We start from the raw sequence: 19,743 nt of genomic DNA on the forward strand, positions 1-19,743 counted from the left end.
ATTATTTTTTTGTTTATTTTTTTGCTAAGATAGAATGTTAACTTTAGCAGTATTTATTGGTCGCATACGGCGAATTAGTATACTAGTACAATATTATATACGTCATGAAGTGAAAATGCGCTACAGACTACAACGGGTGATTTGGAAGTTTACCCTTGGAGGATAACGCGGGCTGTGAATCTTACCAATCCTGTCCACACACACGAATAACCAATCAGGTCAGCAGGCTGCCCGGCGCCCCGCCAACGCAGAACAGGCGCCTCCACCTCCTCCCTAGTCTCATCTCATCTCCTCTCCTCCAATGAGTCCGTCAGGCCGGTAGCCGCGGCCGTGGGCGCGTCGACATCAGGCATGGCCACCGCCGCCGCAATGGCGCCGCTCCCACCCCATCTTCGAGCAACGTGCGCCGCGGTAATCAAGATCCCGTTCCCCCTCTCACGATCCCATTCAACTCTCCACAAGGTACTTTAGCTACACGTTCATCTTCCGCTCTCTTTCTCTCCTCATCTTGCGCCTCAAGAAGAAGCTAATCCGAATTATCGATCCATTTTTTGCCCTTTCGCAAGAGCTCTTCTCCAGAGTGCGGCGGCGGCACTGTTGCATCACCATCGTCATCATCATCATCGTTATCGTTACCGAAGAGGAGCTCGTTCTCCAGAGGCCAGTTCGATGCGGCTCGCTTCGCGTTTCGCTTGGTTTCATTCGGTCGGAGGAGAAGACGGAGAGGTATGCCTGACTGTACCATCATCGTAACATAGTAATTATAATTGCGCCTCCTAGGATTCACATTCTGCTCTTGCACATGAGCTGTTTGAGGAAATGCGAAGATACACACTTGGGCTTGTCATACACGTCAGGATCCTGCTGATTGGAATGTTAGTGGGGAAAGGAAGTGGTGCTTACCAAATACAATTCTGTTCAATTCCGACGAATTATTCGACCTAATATATCCAGTAATTCCAATGTATTGCAAACTCCTGTTGCCTCCGAGTCTCTAAACCCTCCTTTATCGTCTTATGCTATCAGATTCAATCCATAGTGCTAAACAGGGCCTACTTCTACTGTGTGAATTCTTTGTATACTAATTGTGGAATTAGCGTAGGCTGGCCTGTGTGTGTCCTCCCCTTGACTGAAGAGAATGTCGAGAAGGTTCTGGATGAGGTGCGGCCAGGCCTGATGGCGGATGGCGGGAATGTGGTGCTGCACGAGATCGATGGGCTTGTGGTGGTGCTGAAGCTGCAAGGGGCGTGCGGCTCCTGCCCAAGCTCGACGATGACTCTCAAGATGGGCATCGAGACCCGGCTGAGGGACAAGATCCCTGAGATCCAGGCAGTAGAGCAGATACTTGACACTGAGACCGGGCTTGAGCTTAGCGAGGAAAATGTTGAAAAGGTTAGATACTGCTTGGAATTCTTTACTATTGCTTCGATTTATTCACATTTGGATATTAGATATATTGTTCTATCTATCTGTCAAAGCAGTTAATGAAGCATGATACGTAATTATATTCACCATTATGGTTGATTGTATTCAATTTTTTAGTAAATACCCGAATTTTACATGAACTGGAATTCTCATTGATCTAGACGGCAACACATTGAGAAATAAGTAAGAGGCAAAAACCTAAACCTGGCTCCTTTATTGAGGAGATGAACAAGCACATCAAGAGATCCAACAAATGTTTGATATTGCAAAAATGTAGAAAGAATCAAACAAGAAAATTCATAAACAAACAAGAAAAAATGATTGCAAGGAACAAAACAGAACAAACAAACCGACGTAGGAGCATTGGGTGCTAACTCGTGAAGAGCAGTAAATTCAACGAAAGTTTCCTTTTTATCTCGTCATTCTAAGTATTGCGGACTTGACTTCTATTTCATTAAGAGAATTTTGTTGTGAGAGAAGATTAGACTATTGTGCTCTAGTCCAATTCACTACCATATTGCTTAGGGGATCCCAACCCTTTCAAAGGCTCTTTTTAATCCTCATCCATTCTACTTCTCTCTAAGTGGAATAAAGGGTTGATGACCATCTTAGTGAACATATATTGAAGGAACAGTTTTTCTTCTTTTTCTTTCTTTTTTTTTTTTTTGTTTTGCTAAATCTTGATAAGTTACACAAAACACAATTTGATAGAGCTTCAAGCCGGCCATCCTCTTTTTTACTAATTTATCAGCAATCAATATTTTTTTTTTGCATATAATCCAGCCAGATAAAAACATGAATCTATATCCTCTTTGGTATTGTGTTTTTCAATCCTCCATTATTCAATGACTTGCAATAAGATTTAATTGTAAACATCTGATCGTTCATCCATTCTTACTTGATTACATCACCTGATCCGAAATAATTGGCTTGGGAAATCAAATGTTATAAATTTGTCTTTTCTTTCTACTCTTCTTGGTAAAATTGTTTTTTTTTTTTTTAAATCTTCGTATCCCTTTTTATATCACACCATGATTTAGATGAATTACCTGCATTAGCTCTGACTTTAATTCTGGGTAGTTGTTGAGGTGAATGTCCAGGGAACTATGTATCCTTCTAGAACGAGTATGTGTGCTGTTTTAGTAGGTGAAGGAAACACCATAATCGACACATGGTGTTTGTGAGAATATGAAATAACCGTTTTCTCCAAAAGCATATGCTATCAAAGGACGGTATTTTTTACTATTTATATTCAACTTTGGTTTACGAATATGAATTATCTCTTCTGCATATGCTGTTTCTAATAGTACCCTCCTGTCCGACGAAATAGTAGGGCCCGAAATGCTCGGAGGCTTAAACGTTTGATTGCTAAGGATAAAACCAATCCCAGTAAACTCAAACTTGCCCTCGAAAGAAAAAGAAAGAGAAAAAAGGAAAATTTTCAAAATGGAACGAAAGGAGATCTAGATTGTTTGACAGCAGAATCAGAGCTAGCTTGTCAAGAAGCCAAAATTTTGGTTGGGCCTTCCTGGGAGCAGACTAACTCTCAACCCTTGTGAAACTGACAAAAACATTCTTTTAACAGTTGCGAGGAAGATGGTTGGAGGTGCTCGTGGGTGCAAGGGGCGAGATTCGTCGACGAAGCCAGGTCCGAGAAGCGATCAAGTTGGACACAGACAGGATTTCCACGAGGCAACAGAGCTACCTGTTTCTTACAGGAGTCACAAGGAAGGGAATCTAGACTACGAGCTGGATTTAAGGTTTCAGAGACTGAAGTATAGGATTCGTGAGGTGAAGTATGGAGTTTCTCACACGCTATGCAGGAAGGTGGAGAAGGACAGATTCGATGTACAAGGGGTCAAACATAAGAAGACAAACCTCAGTGTTTCATAGGCGGATCAATATGGGGCCTTCTTAACCTCGTATTGTCTAGTCAACAACGACATCCCTGCTTCCCTCAGTGGATCATCATGCCCCTCCTCTTCTCAGCGACCTTCTAGAGAGAGGGGTAATGGAGTAGTCTATTCTAACTAGTGGAAAGAAAAGGCGGCTACTTTAAGGGAGAAGAGTCCATCGAGACCGAATTATAAACAGGCCCTTCTCAAACACTTACCCCATCCTGAGCACCAAGCTTCCCAACCCCTGCAGAATCACCAGAAAATATCTTCACATCCCTTAAAACCCAACAATTTCGCTTTTGTTGGAAGGTGTTTTAGGTGTCTAGCTAGAGATCACAAAGTTCGCTGGTGTAGAGACCCCTTGCGGTGCGCCGTGTGCTTCCAGTTCGGGCATTCGGCTCGACTCTGTCGCGATCGTCCTGTATCGAAGCGGGCAAGAATGGAGAGGGCCTTGCGATTCCGTCCCCAGTCGATAAAAATCTTCATTCCGCTGACGGAAGGTTTTCATGCTGGTCAACAATGTTGGCGGAATGCGGTCCTTGCCAACGTCATCGGGTCGGCGAACCTGGGGCATTGCCCACAGGAAACGATAGCGAACGACTTCGCTAGTAGATACGACGGGCTCTCCGACGACTGCCATGTTGCGCGCTACCGTGAGAGGGACTTCGTGATCTTCCTCCCTCAATGGGTTCGCCTCGAGGAGCTGGGAGTAGAGAAGTCATTAGATATCCACACTGCCAACTACGGTTCTATGAATGGAACCCGTACAGAAATGCAACGCGCTCCCGGATCACCTACAAAGCGTGGATTAAATTAGTTAACCTACCGTTTGAGTGCTGGTCTGAGTATAGAGTAGCAGCCATCGTCAATGGGTTCGGGAGGTACCTAAGAAGCGACGAAAATAGTCGCAATATGCTTGATCTTATTGGATATAGATGCCAGATCGCGGTCGAAGACATCGCGGATATTCCGGAGACTCTTGCAATCACATTAGGCGACATTGTTATCACCGTTACAGTTTTGGTGGAGAGAACAGCTCCATTTGGATGAGATGATCGAGGCACCCCGTTCGCCGGAGAAGACCCCAACGAAGGTGGAGATCAAACGGACACCCTTGGCCGACATATGGATAGGAGAGTTAATCATCAGGGTAGAGAAGCGAACATTAATGATTCGACAAACGGAGATGCCATCGGTCATAGCGATACGTGGAACTCGTTGGAACTTCGGGATAGATGGCGGAATAGATGGCGGAATAGCTCTGTTGGGAAGATAGATGTCCGACGACGCTCCCCGGATCCCGACAGTGACTGGCCGCGAACAAAGGCCTGTGCGAAGAAGGTGACTCCCTATTACCCGCTGGTAAACACAACTAAGAAGAGTCAACCAGGGAACAAGATTATCCGCGAGGTTGAAGGCGACAACCTGCAAATCGACACTGTCATAGGGAGGTGTGAGGACGACGGAATTAGCAAAAATTCAAAAGAGGGTTTAACACGGTAGCGTACGATGACAGATCAAACCAGCAATTCTGCGGATGTTGCGTTGGAAAAACATGGCGGAGAGGATGGGGAGATCGGCGCTAGCAAGGAAATGGGTGAGTATCTGGGTATTCGAGTAGGGGCGGGTGTCAGAGTGCAACGAGTGGGAAGCATGAAGACGCCGACCTCGATTTCGCGGTGTACAGGGAAGGTGATCGTGTATCAACGAAAGGAAGCTACGTGTCGTGCTACGAAGTCTTTCGGGGCGCAGCCTCGCGATGCCAGATTTGAGGATGGGGATTGTGGGGGTTCTTACAATTGGGTGGAGTTATTAGGCCGGGCTTATCGTTTTTTAGCTCGGAGATGGACCCAATCAAGGGGCCAAGTACCTGAAATGGGAGGGCCCGTGGAGCACACTGTGAGGATTTGGGCTCGGCCAGATTATTTGGGCCGCTGTTGGCTTTGGACTGAAATTACTAGTGGAACTTGGGGGATTAAGATCTACAACCCAGCTATCACTCCAGCTAGGATTTTGCCTAGTATGGTCAAGGTGAATAAAAATTGGTTAGCTATTGGACCAAAGCTGGCCTTACATGGCTTGGGCTCTCCTGACCAATTGAGGAGGAAAGGAAATATTGTGCAAGACCAGGAATTAACGTTGGAGGAGGACGCATAGAGCATTAGCATTAGCATGGATGTAGTGGGACTAGGGGGGACAACTACTCAGGGATTCAATGATCTGCAAGCCGGGATGGTTCATCGGGGCACGCTGGGTTCAATAGCTTCTATGACTAACAAAACAAGTACGGGCAAGACAAAGACTTTGGTCGATACGGGTGATACGAACTCCTCTCCTAGGAAGTGCGCCTGCCTGGCTACTCGCCCCAAGGATAGTGTACTGGATAGAGCGAAAGAACGAAAAGTGTATTTACGGGAGGGCGCATCTTTGGACCCTGGCTCGACTGTGCGGGGGAAAAACAAAGCGACTGTGCCGATCGGTTCGCGTGCCACGGGCTACAATAGGATCAAAAGCAAAAGTGCTAAGTGTGGGATTATTCTTAGCGATGATGAAGTGCGCCGTTTCAGTGACTTCATGAGAGCTTCTTCATAGGATGTTAGAGTGCTACGTGCTGTCGTTGAAGTCGGTTGTTTTTTAGTATTTTCTATGTTCCAGATTTGTAGTTGGAATGTTCGGGGTCTCAATGATCTAGGTAAAAGGAGTCTAGTGATGGTTGTTGTCTCTAAGTTGAGGAAGTCTATTCTATGCTTTCAAGAATCCAAAGTGGAATCTGTGTCTCGCTCTTTCCTCAGATCGTTTGTCGGCACTTTTTGTGATAAATGTCATTATATCAAATCGGAGAGGGCTTCGGGAGGCTTGATCACTTGTTGGAGTTCGAAACAATTTTCATGTAGTGAGGTCCTATTGCGTAAATACTCCCTAACTATTCGACTCACTCATAATGCCAGTAATGCATCTTTCTACGTAACGAATGTTTATGGTCCACCTACGTGGGATGGAAAAGAAGAGTTCTGTTCTGAATTGACTGCGCTGAAAACCTGTTGCAGTGGCCCGTGGGTGATGTGCGGAGATTTTAACCTAACCAAGAATCAACTGGAGAGGAAGGGTAAAAGATGGAGTGGTCGACTGATGGCTATTGTTCACTGATCTAATCAATGATTTGGAGATGATCGATCTGCCAATGGGGAACCAGAATTTCACGTGGTCTAACATGCAGAGTAATCCTACATTAGCTAAACTTGACCGCTTTTTAATCTCTACTGAATGGGATCACACCTACCCTCTCTCCAAAGTTATGGTGATACCCAGAATTACGTCTGATCATTCGCCGATACTGCTTTCCAGTAGTGACAAGATGACTAAACGTCTCTTTAGAATAGAGGAGGTTTGGCTAGCACGAGAGGATTTCTATAACCTTGTACCAGTATGGTGGAACGAGATGCCGAAAAAAGGATCCAGTGTCCTCACAGTAGTGGCTAAATTACGTCACTGTCGCAAACGAATTAAAGAATGGTGTTCTACAAGCTTTTACAATATATCTAAAGCTATGAAAACTATATACGAAGAGATTCAGCAGTTGGATCACCTGGAGGAAAACCAAAGCCTGACATCACAACAGTTTGAGAAACGAAAACATCTTAAGACACAGCTTATGAAAGTCGCAGTAGACGAGGAGATCCTCTGGAAATCTAGATCCAGACAACATTGGTTAAAGGAAGGGGATGGTAATACAAAATTTTTTCACGCAAGGGCCAACAGGAAGCGACGGGAAAATGCTATTCATATGGTGGAAGATAATGGCAGGAACCTTTATAGAGAAGAGGAAAAAAGAGAATAATTTTACAATAAATTTAAAGATGTTTTTGCCCCCGATGTTGCTAAAAACTCGCTTACAGGTGATTGGAGCGGGCTAGTTAGGACTCGAAAAATTTCAAACCCGGATCATCTTACTGCACCTTTCTCAAAGGAAGAAATTAGAAAGGCGATATTCCAATTAGGTAGTGACAAGGCACCGGGGCCGGATGGGTTCAATATAAGATTCTATCAGAGGTTTTGGGAGGTAGTTCAAGACGATCTCTATAACATATTCCAAGACCTCTACGATGGAAGACTGAACTCCGAGCCTATGGATTATTCGTACATTTGCCTTATACATAGAAGGGAGGGAGCAAAATCGGCTAGTGACTTCAGGCCCATCAATCTCATCAACGAAGTGCAAAAGATTATCTCTAAAGTTCTCGCAAACAGATTAGAAGGGGTTATGAAAGAGATCATCTCGCCAGTGCAAGCAACTTTTCTCAAAGGACGATCCATTTTAGACTCCTTTGTGATGGCTAGCGAAATTGTCGGCTGGTGCTCGAAAGTGGGCGAGGAGTGTGTTGGAATCAAAGCGGACTTCGAGAAGGCTTATGACAGAGTTGGATGGGACTTCTTGAGAAAGGTCATGTTGTGGCTCGGGGCGAATCATAATGGTGTGGATGGGTTGAACAATGTATCTCTAACGCCAAAGTTGCAGTATTAGTCAACGGGGTTCCCGCCAAATGGATAAAAATGAAGCGGGGCTTGCGACAAGGAGATCCACTCTCTCCATACCTCTTCCTATTGGTGGCGGAAGGGCTTGCGAGATTGATGGAAAAGGCCACAAGCGATGGGTTGATTAGAGGGGTTGGACCCAATGAAGGAGCTAAGGTAGCCATCATCCAATATGCAGATGACACAATTTTCTTTTGTGAAGCAAAGAAGAAGCAAGTCAGTAATTTGCTTTTTGTCTGGCAAATCTTCGAGTGGGCGTCTGGGATGAAGATTAATAAAAATAAATCGGAGTTATTCTATTTGGGGCACCAAGAACATCGGGGTGAGAGTCTAGCGGAGATCTTAGGGTGCAAAGTGGGGTCATTCCCGACACGGTATCTTGGCCTACCACTTACGATAGGTCGGCTACGAAGAGAGGACTGGTGGTTTGTTATTGACAAAGCAGAGAAAAGGGTGGAAGGGTGTCAAGCTAAACTCCTCTCGCAAGGAGGAAGGTTAGTCCTGGTTAACTCTGTATTCACGAACCTGCCACTGTACTTCTTCTCTATCTTTAAAGCGCCCAAATAGGTAATTCGTCGACTCGAAGCGGTTTGGAAGGCTTTCTTCTGGAAAGGAGCTGTATCTGTTGCTGGGAGCTATTGCCTTGTGCGTTGGAAGGTTGTTTGTAGGAGTAGAGTGGAGGGAGGATTAGGGGTAAAAGACCCTGAGAATATGAATATAGCCTTACTTGCCAAGTGGTGGTGGCGATTTCTTACAATTAGGAATCATCAGTGGGGCCCTCTACTCGAAGGTATTTACTAGACACGGAGGAAGCCCCTTAGAGAAGGGACATCATTTAGACCGTACTCCTACTGGTGGCGGGGGGTTCTAGCGACGAGAGAGATATTTAAATGTGGTGTGACATATCTAATCGGGAATGGATAGAACGTCAACTTCTGGAACGAAATATGGAGCGACCACGTTTCACTTCGAACTCTTTACCACAACAATTATGAAAATGTTGTAAACAAAATAATTAAGGTAATGAACTGCTGGGGGGAGACAGGATGGAGGTGGCGTAAAATCTTAGTTGGATTTATCCCTAGCTCCCAGTGCGACTTTGGCCTGATCTTGCAATTAAAGGAGGCAATTTCGGCGACTATCTTGAACAACGGAAGAGATGAAGTAAGATGGAGATGGACCTGGTCGGAAGAGTTCACGGTTAAATCGCTGTACGGTTTTCTGCAAGATGGTGGGGTAAAAGATAGAAGTTACGTACAACTATGGAAGCTTAAATCCCCTCTGAAAGTTAAGATTTTCGTTTGGTTAGTTTTGAGGAGAGGTGCTCACTGTAGACAACCTGCTGAAACGTGGGTGGTGTGGCGAGAGGACTTGTGTTTTCTGTTTGAACAAGGTTGAGACCATTGATCACCTCTTCATGGGATGTGATGGCACTAGAGCACTGCTGGAGGGTTTTCTCCCAAATAAAGCAAGATTGCGTAATTGCACTTCTGCTAGTCTGCTTTGGGAGTTGAGTAGAAGAAAAGGGGAAGCGATTGGAGGAAAGGAGTTAGCGACAATCGCCACAACATGGTGGGTTGTTTGGCTGGAGTGCAATAGAAGAATCTTCCAAAAAACCACGTACGACGAGTTTATTAACGTCTGGGATTCGCTCGCTTAGGAACAGCTGGAATCTTTTTTGTTAGTTATATTTATATCTATATATATATATATTATAATCTACTCTTTGCTTATTTTTATTTTCTTTTTTATTTTCTTTTTTATTTTTCTCGAGGCCTTGTTGCCTTAGGTTGTAGCCCAGTTCATTTTCTAAATGAATGAAACGGTAGCATGCTACCTTTCTCTCTCAAAAAAAAAAAAATAGTGCCCTTTAACTTTTAGCTTTACCAGCATCCTCTCTACAAGGCCAAATTTTTTGAGTTTAAAGACCTCAGACTATTATCTATAAAACTAGTGAACAATGACTGTAATTTTATTTCATAGGATTTATCACTTAGTTTTAGAAGGAAATTTCAAGAACTTGTCACCCAACATTGATAGTATGATATTCCAACTATATTCTCCTGAATTAGGGTTTAGAGAGAATACATTCAATGAATGATCTGGTTCTTAGATATTTAATGGAACATAAAAACTCAAGGTCTTTAGTTTTAAAATAGTTAAGTTCTATCTCTTTGCTAAGGCTAAAGTTCGCAACTTTTTATATTTTTCCAATATTGGGTTAAAGTAGAGGAATTTTCTTTCAGATAGTCCTTGCTGAAGAACTTGGTAATATAAGTATTAGTTGAACTAAGTTACAGTAGAGGCTATTTCATCTTATTTAAGCAATGCATCAGCAATACGGTGTACAGGTAGGTTTTTCTTTAAATTGGTCTTGATAGTACCAATAAATACTACGTTTCTGGAAGTTACAGCATTACATGAAATGTGATATATTGCTATCTATACGTACTTATTTAGTTATTAGCAGAATTTTATACTGTGAAAAGTTTGGGAATATTTTATTGTTGAAATTGAAATGCTATGTATTATTAAATTTTTCATAGTTGAATAGTAAAGTTCGTTATTTTGTTGTTACACAACACAAAATAGATTACAAAATACACAAAATGATAGAATAGTAGCAATTTAACCAAATATTGTTGTAAACTAAAATCTATTAATATATTGTTCTTTACAAGAATTTAAGTGCCCATTGGTACGGGTTGTATCCACCATGCCATATCGTGCCAGCAAAATATCGGTACGATACAACTCTTGTGTGCCGATGACACAGTTTAAAACCCTCTATTCTTTAAATTAGTAAGTAATTTTCTCAATAAAATTTAAATTACTTGATAAAAATACATAATAAACAGTTGGAGTATTTTGTTGCTAAATAAAATAAATAGTTCATGCCATTATGTGTCGGCACACTTGTATTTTTTGTGATCGGAATGCATCGGCACGGTCTGACACGCGGGATATAATGTGGGCCGTGTCGGGTCAGCACGACCTATATTTATTCTTGCCGAAACTGGCCGGAGGCCAGCCCGGCACGGCCCAGTCCCAAGCGGTCCTGCGGCCGGCCAAAGTTCTTGGACCGCCGCAGCACGGCCCCCCATGCACGCCGCCGACTGTACAGGCCGGCCCGGGCCGGGCTTCGGCCAGCCCTTTTTATTTTATTAATTTTATTTAATTTTTTAAAATAAAAATAAAAATATATTAAAAAAATATATAGTAAAAAAATTAAAAATTTTAAAATACATTTACAAAAATATTAAAATTTAAATTATTTTAAATTAAATTTTTTGGACCAAAATCCTCTTCCCAACAGAACAACTTTTTGTCTGTTGGGAAGGACATTTGGCCAATGCCAAGAGGTCCTGTCAAAGCATACCCTTGAACAGCCAAAGCCAAAAACCCAACTCCCAATGTGCATTAGGGGAGTGGGTGGTGGCAGGGCTTGGAGTTGGCTGCAACCAACTCCTGCCCGGGCCTGGCTCGAGAGGCACTGGCCACAATGGGCCTAGGCCCGGTGCCGTGCCTCGTGCGCCGGGGCTCACTCTCAGACCGCACGGCCAAGGTCCGTGTCCGTGCCGGCCACTGGCCCGCACGCGGAGTAAGGCCCAGCACGGAACCCGTTCAACTGCCACTCTGTGGCCGCGGCAGCCAGTTTGACACGCCCTACATGCAGATCACCGTACCATGCCAGACACTTCGCACGACGGACCACTGAGGTACACGGCACTTAAATCCTTCGTTTTATTTCTTCATATTGAATAGGGCAATTGCTATATACCCCTGAAAAGTTCCCTGGACTTCCATTACCCCTCTTAGAGGCTAACTATTGAAATACCTCCACGTTCCACCTATTTCTAATAACCCTTAGAGTTAAAATCTGTATAAGTAATACTCGTTATCTCCTGTAAAATACTATTGTTTTTGCTCTTCAAATATTACCTTGCACACCATCACTTCCTTTCTCTTATTTGTCCTTAAAGTCAGGGGGATAAAAAGTATTTGACTTTTTGGTCTTTTTCAATATGACCCCTCACCGCACCAAACGCTTTCTATTTGCCCTAGTTAAGGGCAAAATTGCATTTTAATTTTTTTAACTGTGGAGATATTTAAACTCACGTTTAACCCAGGTTAACTTTAACAGGAATAACTACGGGGGTATTTTGCAATAACGGTGGAACATATGAGGCGGTTTAGAAAGAAAAAAAAGTAGCGGTGTAAATCGCAATATTTCTCAAACGTCATGAGGGTATACCTAGGCAATTACCCTTTAAATATATACTAGTAAACGCTAGCTAGATCTGTCATACTAAATGTTTGTGTGGTTTTTACCAATTTCATGTAAAATAACTGTGGCTGGAAAAATTTTCTCCGTAAACTTTAGAACTTCAGCTATAATTGGACTTATGTTTGCTCAATTAGAAATTAAAGGCCTTTAGATATAATAATTTATCTTATCTAGGTTTCTATTTAAATTTTCCCCTCATTTAGTTTGATAACCTAATAGTGATCCCATCATCTTAGGTTTGGAGTTGGTTTTAAATTTTGGTCGTGGGGCACTATATAATGTGTTCAAATTTAGGATCGTCTTGCATGTACTATTAATAGAAATACATGGCAAAAATATTCAGAAAAATAATAGTTAACAAATACACAAAGAAGGGACAGCAATTTACACGGTTCAACTACTTACCTACGTTTATGGAAAGAGCAAGAGAGATGTATCCTTAATCTGAAGATACCAGAGTACAAGTCATAATTATAATTCTTTCAATCTAAATACAATAGTTTAATAGTGTAGCCACGCTTCCTTGTTACAAGAGAAGTTCCACAAAAGATATCCTAAATGTATTTCTTTAAATACCTAAAGAAGCAGAGGAGGTTCTTTGTCTAAGTGAAAAAAGAACTCTAGTTTTTAGGCACTGAACACGTATCAACTCTAGTATTCTCATATAGCCAAAAGAAACATCCTCTATGCGTGCTTAAGCATGTTATGTGATGAAGAGTAAGTCAGAATGCACTCTCTCTTCATCTTTTGCCATTAATTGTATCCATACATATGTGAAAGATGTCACCACCGGCCATAAAATTTTAGCATACATGCTCTTCGATAAATAGGCTAGCACACCTATTCCCGAGTAAATAGGCCCCGCTCTCCATGTTTCTATTGTATTTCAAAACTTCATCCACCAAATAAACCATTATACCCTATATAAAAGAAGACATTTAACGGAATGGAGGACCACTGTCCACAAACTATATAACAACAATATTGTAATGGAGATCATAATATAAGATTAAGGCTAGTTGATCGCACCTATGAGAATATCAATATCTATATTCACTGTCAGATTATCTGAACAACCGACGAGATCAAGTAGGTCACATAACAGCACGGCCAAAGCACACTCTATGTTGGCCTAAATTTGTCCTGCCATATCCGGGGCCTGGTTGATTTGGTTGAGCTTCATAAGATCACTATTTAAACATACACTAATTTTAGTAAATCCAGTTATTTCACTTGAATCCCTCTCCAATTATTTCGTTTGTTGAAGTCAGATGCAGAAGATTTAGTTGGAGCTTTTGAATTTTGGGCATGAGAGCTTATTTTTATCTTCTAAAATGGAACTTCCTTTGTTATTTCAGGTTCTTGATGAGATCAGACCATACCTTGCTGGAACAGGAGGTGGTGCGCTAGAGCTTGTTCAGATCACCGATTATATTGTGAAGATCCGGCTTAGCGGGCCTGCAGCAGGAGTTATGACTGTCCGAGTAGCTGTAACACAAAAGTTGAGAGAAAAAATTCCTATAATCGCAGCTGTCCAGATCTCAGAGTAGTATACAAATTCAAGCAAATCACTGGTATAACATAATTTTTGGCTCTTTGCATAATCATAGATTAATCAATGACACAAGTTTCACTTCTTACCTTCAGTTACACCAGGATGAAACTGTTAATATATGTTTATTTAGTGTATGCTCAGTTGTACAAAGTGATCGCAAAATCTCTTTTTTGGATTTGATTTCCGCAGCTAAAAAATCATTTGATCTCAGTGAATTCTGCCAGAACTTAGTGATCCCTGGACTTTGAAAGAATATTCTGAACCTTTTCTAAAAGATCATTCGGGGGAACCTGTGTTTGATAAATCGTTCTTTTATTAGTCACGACGGCAAATTTGAGAAGTTAAACATTCAGCGAGCTATTTCGAAATGACATGTATTTAGTGGGATATCCATACGTTTTGTCAATTTTATTGCTTGAAAATTTCATGATTCCATCTGAATTTTAGCTGGCCCGCTGTTCTATGGCCGTAGATTCTGCGAGGAGATTAATAGCTGCTGACTGTAGGTCGAAAGCTATGGGGAGGATCATTCAGAGAACTAAAGGCGTCAGCCAGCAGCAGAGTCTAATAGCAATAAATTGCTTATTTCTTCACATCCATTAGCAGTGCAATAGACTTGCATGCATACCGTCATTAACTGATTTCGCGCAAGAAACTCAGCTTCTCAAACAAGGTCTAGCCAAAACATTGGCACGCTCCAAGACCTCAAAGAGTCGTTGGGTCATCGAAGGGTTTAAAATTCTTCGCTGGCTAGAAGAGAGGCATTAATAGAAATTTGTAGAAGAGGAGTCAGAGGGCAGGGGCAGATTTACAGTAGATGCTTTGAGAGAACAAAACGATGTCAGAGAGGATAATCGACCCTTACGGATGCTTAATAATTAAGAACGTCATCTTTACTTTAAACACTTGTATGGATTTACAAAGATGCATCTCATTCCATAGTAGGCTTACAATGTAATTGTATCCTCAAATACCAAATAGAAAAGTAAGGTCAAAAATACAAAATTTAGGCTTCAATTTTACAACACATACTATAAACGTACAGTTATACAAATTTTGCATGGTGGTGTCGACTGAAATGGCTCAGTAGTCCTCATCGTCGTCGTCCCGCCGACTGAAAAAACTTCTGATCACCGTCGCAACCGTGCCAAGAACTAAGAATGCCACGAAGATATCGAATCCCCCTCCGACGCCGACGGCAACGCTGGGACCCGGCACAAAGAACGTAAATGGTGACCAACCCCACCCGCCGCCAAAGAACGGCACGCCGTAGCCGTACCCGCCGACCAGAGGTGGTGCTACTGGGGGGTTGATGTAGATGTTGGTCCTGCACCAAAATTGAAAACCCTTTGTGAGCAGTATTGGTTGCTTCACGTTTAGTTGATAAGCTCACGTTTACTCCGTGAACCCGTTCGTTTCGCTGATTCGTAATACACCGATTTATAACTAATATGCAATTTTTTTTATATATATATTTTCTATTCAAATGACGAGAGCGTTGCTATGCAATTTGGGTTGAAAGGACATAAGAGGCTTTGAGGAAGTGATGGAATTATTTTAAATTCGCAACTAATAGGGATCTTATATTATCATGAAGTAGGGGAGTTTGATATTCGAGTATCCGATCGAATCAGTTTCTCACTAACAAGAAAAAAAAAGTTTATCGTACCCTTCCAACTCTATGTGGTATGGCGATTTTCTAATCATTTCAGATAAAAAAAAATTAAAAAAACGCAATTTCAACACTTGAACTTCATGTCTTCATATATAAAAGATTGGAAGCTAACCACCTAATAAGAAACAAATTTGTTGTTAAATAACAAGATCTTTAAGATGTATCGATTAAAAATATTATATATTATAATATGGTTCCATGCATGCATCCAGTTCGACCTTGGTTGAAGAACTTGTGACCCGTAAGCCTCTTGCCTCACTGGTTCAATAGCAGGGTCGGTTCTCTAGATTAAAATAATAGCATTTTGTGAACACACTCTTTTGTTCTATTAGAGGACAGTTAAAATCTCAAAACAACACTGAGTGCTACCCAAGAGAAGAAAAAGGTGCATACAAATGGAATACATTGTTGGGGTTAATCCAAATTTCCTAACTTATTTAAGTCATGCAAGAGTAACAAAGTTACCTAGGAAATAAAGAGAGAGTTCCCTAGTGATATGAACTAACAATTTGTATTTATGTTCTTCATTTATGCGAGAGGGTAAAAAGGCTCAAGCGATAATATAAATATTGATTGAACTTCATGTATTAAGGTGAGCTCCACCGATTAGGGTGCGTTTGGTTCGTGATATCTTTTTAAGATTTCTAATAATCCAATAGGAATAAAAAAATATGACGGCGCTTGGCTAAACGCACTAAGTAATCTAGTTGGTGATACTGGATTTAATTGGAAATAAGATGCATCCCAAAGTACTAATCTCATTCCTTTGAGGAGGGTGGTATCCTTATATTAATGGATTAGAGTAATTATAATATGTCTAATCTCTTTCTTTCTCTCTACCCGCCGACTAGTGGGTATTGTTTTCTTCACACTCTAACCTCACATCTCTCTCTAAACTTATTTTTTTCTCTCTCTAAACTTCAACTCATTTTCTCTTTCTAAATTAAGCTATTTCTCCCCCTCTTTTTTTAAAATCTCAACCCTCTCATTCTCTAGCTCTAACCTCACTATATTTCTCTTCCTATTTCTTTAATTATGGTCTCTCTTTCTAACCTATATTCTCTCTCTTTTTTTTCTAAAAAGAAGTTGAAATTTTTATAATATTATTTAAAATTAAATAAATAAATAAATAAATAAATAAATAAATTGTATATTTTTTGTAATTTTAAATAACATGACTAAATAATATGATCGTACGAACCAAACATCGGAATACTACATTCTTAGTAATAGGATGAATAGGAATAAGATTCTCGGATATCTTTTTACTTCTAGTAATCTTTTATAGTGTGAACGAAACGCGCCCTTAAGATAATGGAGTAATTTTCTCTTCAATAATAAGTTCTGTGTGGTAACCGTGATCATACATGCATCTTCGTATCTGTTTCTCTCTTTTTATTTATATTCATCCATTTGTATCTTTAAAGAGGGCCTCATCATGTTATACTTGCTATGCCACTTAAACAAGTGGTATCAGAGCATGGGAATCTTAAGAGGCCATTAAAACAAAACAAAATTTGTTCAAGATCTCAATGAAGATATAGGTACCATATTGTGGTGGTAAATGAAAGAAAAACTAGTGCCAATTCTACATATCGAGTATTTCTTATTTCGGAAGAAGAAGTTATAATACTCTTCGTCAAAGATTATCAACAAGAGGCTATACAACTTGCTCTAGCTACCAATTGAAGGAGAAACTTTGAAGATTTGAAAAATTATATAGTGTGAGAATGATTGCTACTCATACAAGAGCCTGAAGTTCAGTGAAAGACTCGACACTGATCCACAAAGATGAAATTTGGATCTCAAATTCAAAAAGGGCGATGACTTATGTAGCAGGAAGCAAAGTGAATTTCGATTGCTCCTCTAGCATATTTGGGAGAGTGAATATAAGGATTCCTACTAAATAAGAATTCAGATATGCTATCTATGGAAGAAGAGAATTTTGGTGCAATTCCTAAAGTTGGGGGTAATACACCCTTGAGAAGAAAAAAAGAGAAAAGCTAGTATAGCCTTAGGATACAACACACAAAAGAGAAAAAAAAGAGAAAAGGGAAAAAAAAGAAGAAAAAACCGAGAAAAACCTTATGAGAAGGAATATTGAATTAAGGGAGTTGTTGAAGTTAATCGAAAATTCTTAACTTATTAATTAAGACATGCAAATTAATGCAAGAGTTACAAAGCCACTTAGAGATAAAAAAGCGAGCTACCTAGTGACGTGAACTGACAATTTGTATTCTTCGTTTATGCTAGATGGTTAGAAATGGCTTTAAGTAATATTACAAATTAATATTGGTTGTACTTTCATGTATTATAAGGTGAGCTCCACCTAAAGAATAAATTAAGTTATTTGAGCTATCAATAATGAGCCCTGTATGGTCTCCTTCATCACACACCTCCAAATCTATTTATCTATCTTGTTTAACATGTATTCATTTGTATCTATAAAGATGGTTTCATCATGTTATATATACTTTTCCAGCGCGGCTTATCAACATACATTCCCCTAATTTTTTATATTAATATTTATATATTTTTTTTAAGAGAACACTTCCACAAGCTCATTGCACGTACTCTCCACATGCACACTACTTAGGATCCCCTGCCCTTGTTGAACCATTTCATTGGATCATCCTATACAGGATATTTATCAAAAAGAGCACTATGTTGGACTAGTTCAATCTAATTAAAAAACTAAGCAACAATTGGATTATATTGGACTAGTTCAATCTAGTTAATAACCTAAGCAGCGACAGCAGCGACAATAAACTTAAGGAGAAGTAAGATTATAAGAGCTGAAGGAAAATGGCCGAGGGGTTTGAAAAAAAATTGCGACACAAGTTTTATTTAAAAAAAAAAAATTGGCCTCCCTAAAATTAAATATTGTAATATTATAATTTTTACTATAAAGAACTTATATGTAATTTTTAAAAGTTGAGGAGGGCCATGATTTACTGCGAGTCTCACAATAGCTCCGTCTTTGGCTATATATATACTACTGAGCTAAAATACTTCAAAAAGTACAAACCTTTTATACTTTCATATTAATATGATAGCATCTCCCAATCAAGGATCGATTGACATCACTATATATTATCCAAGACCATGCCTTGTGAACACCCTAAAAATTATAATTTTTTAATGTTATTTACCGGTGATCATATATATAGTCTTAAATACGCCTTATAAATATGGTGAAATTCATTTATTTTGAGCCCACTCAAACAATAGATAAATTATGTTGATGTTGATTAACCATGAATTTTGATTTTTCCAAGTTTATGAAATATAGATCATATTTAACCATGTCAATCGTAAATTTGAATGCTCCATCATTGAATATGATATAAAAATATCAAAAGATTGGTATTTCTAAAAATATTCTAGCTCAACTTTTATATATAAATACCAAAAGATTGGTACTTCTAAAAATATTCTAGCTCAACTGTTATATATACTGCCATTTATATATCTTGTGTATTCAATATGGTACCTTGAATTGTTGATCCTCGGTCCTGACGGCCTCGGCGCAGCCGACCGGAAGGCCTGCCCCCCAACTCTACCACCAGACTTTGCCGCCAACGCACCATCGACTGGTCCAAGAGCAAGAACCCCGGCTGCGAGCGTGACCATCGCCAGTTTCGCCAACTTATTATCGCTCCCAATATTCTTCCTGCGCATCTCCAACAGCAACAAATGAGTAAACACCCATGCATCCCGCACCTTATATCAATCTCTAACTAACGGATCAAACATATATATATATATAGAGAGAGAGAGAGAGAGAGAGACTTACTGAGATGGGTCTTTACGATCTTTCTCCTGTGTGGACCTGCATGAGATCTGTGTAGGGAATGATGAGAGCTTTGTTTTGCTGCTGGGGATTAATGAAGAGAGGGGCTTCCCTGTGAGGAAGCTGTGTTGGGAAGTGGAAGCTAAAGCCATGTTGCTTCTGCTTCTGCTTCTGCTTCTGGGAGTATCAGTTTTTCTCTTATTATTGAAGTAGAATTGGGTTTCTTCCTTTTCCTCTTTTTTTTGCGTCGGTGAGTGAAGCTGCCAAACGGGGAAGCTTATCTTTGTAGAGATTCGAAAGTTACCACGTGGCAGGAAAGCAATGGTGTGTTGGAAGTTTCAAGAGGCGAGATTTTTGTCTGGTAAATGTACTGAGAAACCCCCTGAACTTATATATAATTTTGTGTACTGAGAAACCCCCTGAACTTATATATAATTTTGAAAACGACTCCTCAACTTTAACACCTTTTTTTTGACACCCATTAATTTTTTAATTTTTAAAACTTTGTTAAATTTTATAGTTTTATTAGTTTTTTGTTATTAATTATGTTGAGCTAATTAACTACATTAGGCTTAT

At 40.3% G+C, this 19,743-nt stretch overlaps 2 protein-coding genes across 2 annotated transcripts; one reads left to right on the forward strand and one right to left on the reverse strand.

The window, feature by feature from the left end:
* LOC109706550 (nifU-like protein 3, chloroplastic) lies at positions 177-13,896 on the forward strand. The gene is made up of 4 exons (XM_020227467.1): positions 177-462; positions 567-726; positions 1,103-1,392; positions 13,503-13,896. Exons 1-4 carry the CDS (start codon positions 352-354, stop codon positions 13,692-13,694), a joined length of 753 nt encoding a protein of 250 aa, XP_020083056.1. The 5' UTR covers positions 177-351; the 3' UTR covers positions 13,695-13,896.
* LOC109706839 lies at positions 14,568-19,429 on the reverse strand. Its single transcript, XM_020227850.1, has 3 exons — positions 19,171-19,429; positions 18,868-19,047; positions 14,568-15,026 (listed from the first exon to the last, which is right to left on the reverse strand). The coding sequence occupies exons 1-3, from the start codon at positions 19,317-19,319 to the stop codon at positions 14,783-14,785; spliced, it is 573 nt and encodes a 190-aa protein (XP_020083439.1). The 5' UTR covers positions 19,320-19,429; the 3' UTR covers positions 14,568-14,782.

The sequence above is a fragment of the Ananas comosus genome, linkage group 2, assembly GCF_001540865.1.
Source record: "Ananas comosus cultivar F153 linkage group 2, ASM154086v1, whole genome shotgun sequence".
NCBI classification, from domain to species: Eukaryota; Viridiplantae; Streptophyta; class Magnoliopsida; order Poales; family Bromeliaceae; genus Ananas; species Ananas comosus.

Bases quoted from the DNA above. Each gene is read 5' to 3' on its own strand.
- LOC109706839 (XM_020227850.1), bottom strand. From the start codon at position 19,319: ATGGCTTTAGCTTCCACTTCCCAACACAGCTTCCTCACAGGGAAGCCC. The intron at 19,048-19,170 runs GTAAGTCTCTCT...GGAGATGCGCAG, and splicing joins GATCGTAAAGACCCATCTCA to GAAGAATATTGGGAGCGATA. The intron at 15,027-18,867 runs GTACCATATTGA...ATTTTGGTGCAG, and splicing joins CCGAGGATCAACAATTCAAG to GACCAACATCTACATCAACC.
- LOC109706550 (XM_020227467.1), top strand. From the start codon at position 352: ATGGCCACCGCCGCCGCAATGGCGCCGCTCCCACCCCATCTTCGAGCA. The intron at 463-566 runs GTACTTTAGCTA...CCCTTTCGCAAG, and splicing joins CCCATTCAACTCTCCACAAG to AGCTCTTCTCCAGAGTGCGG. The intron at 1,393-13,502 runs GTTAGATACTGC...TTGTTATTTCAG, and splicing joins GCGAGGAAAATGTTGAAAAG to GTTCTTGATGAGATCAGACC.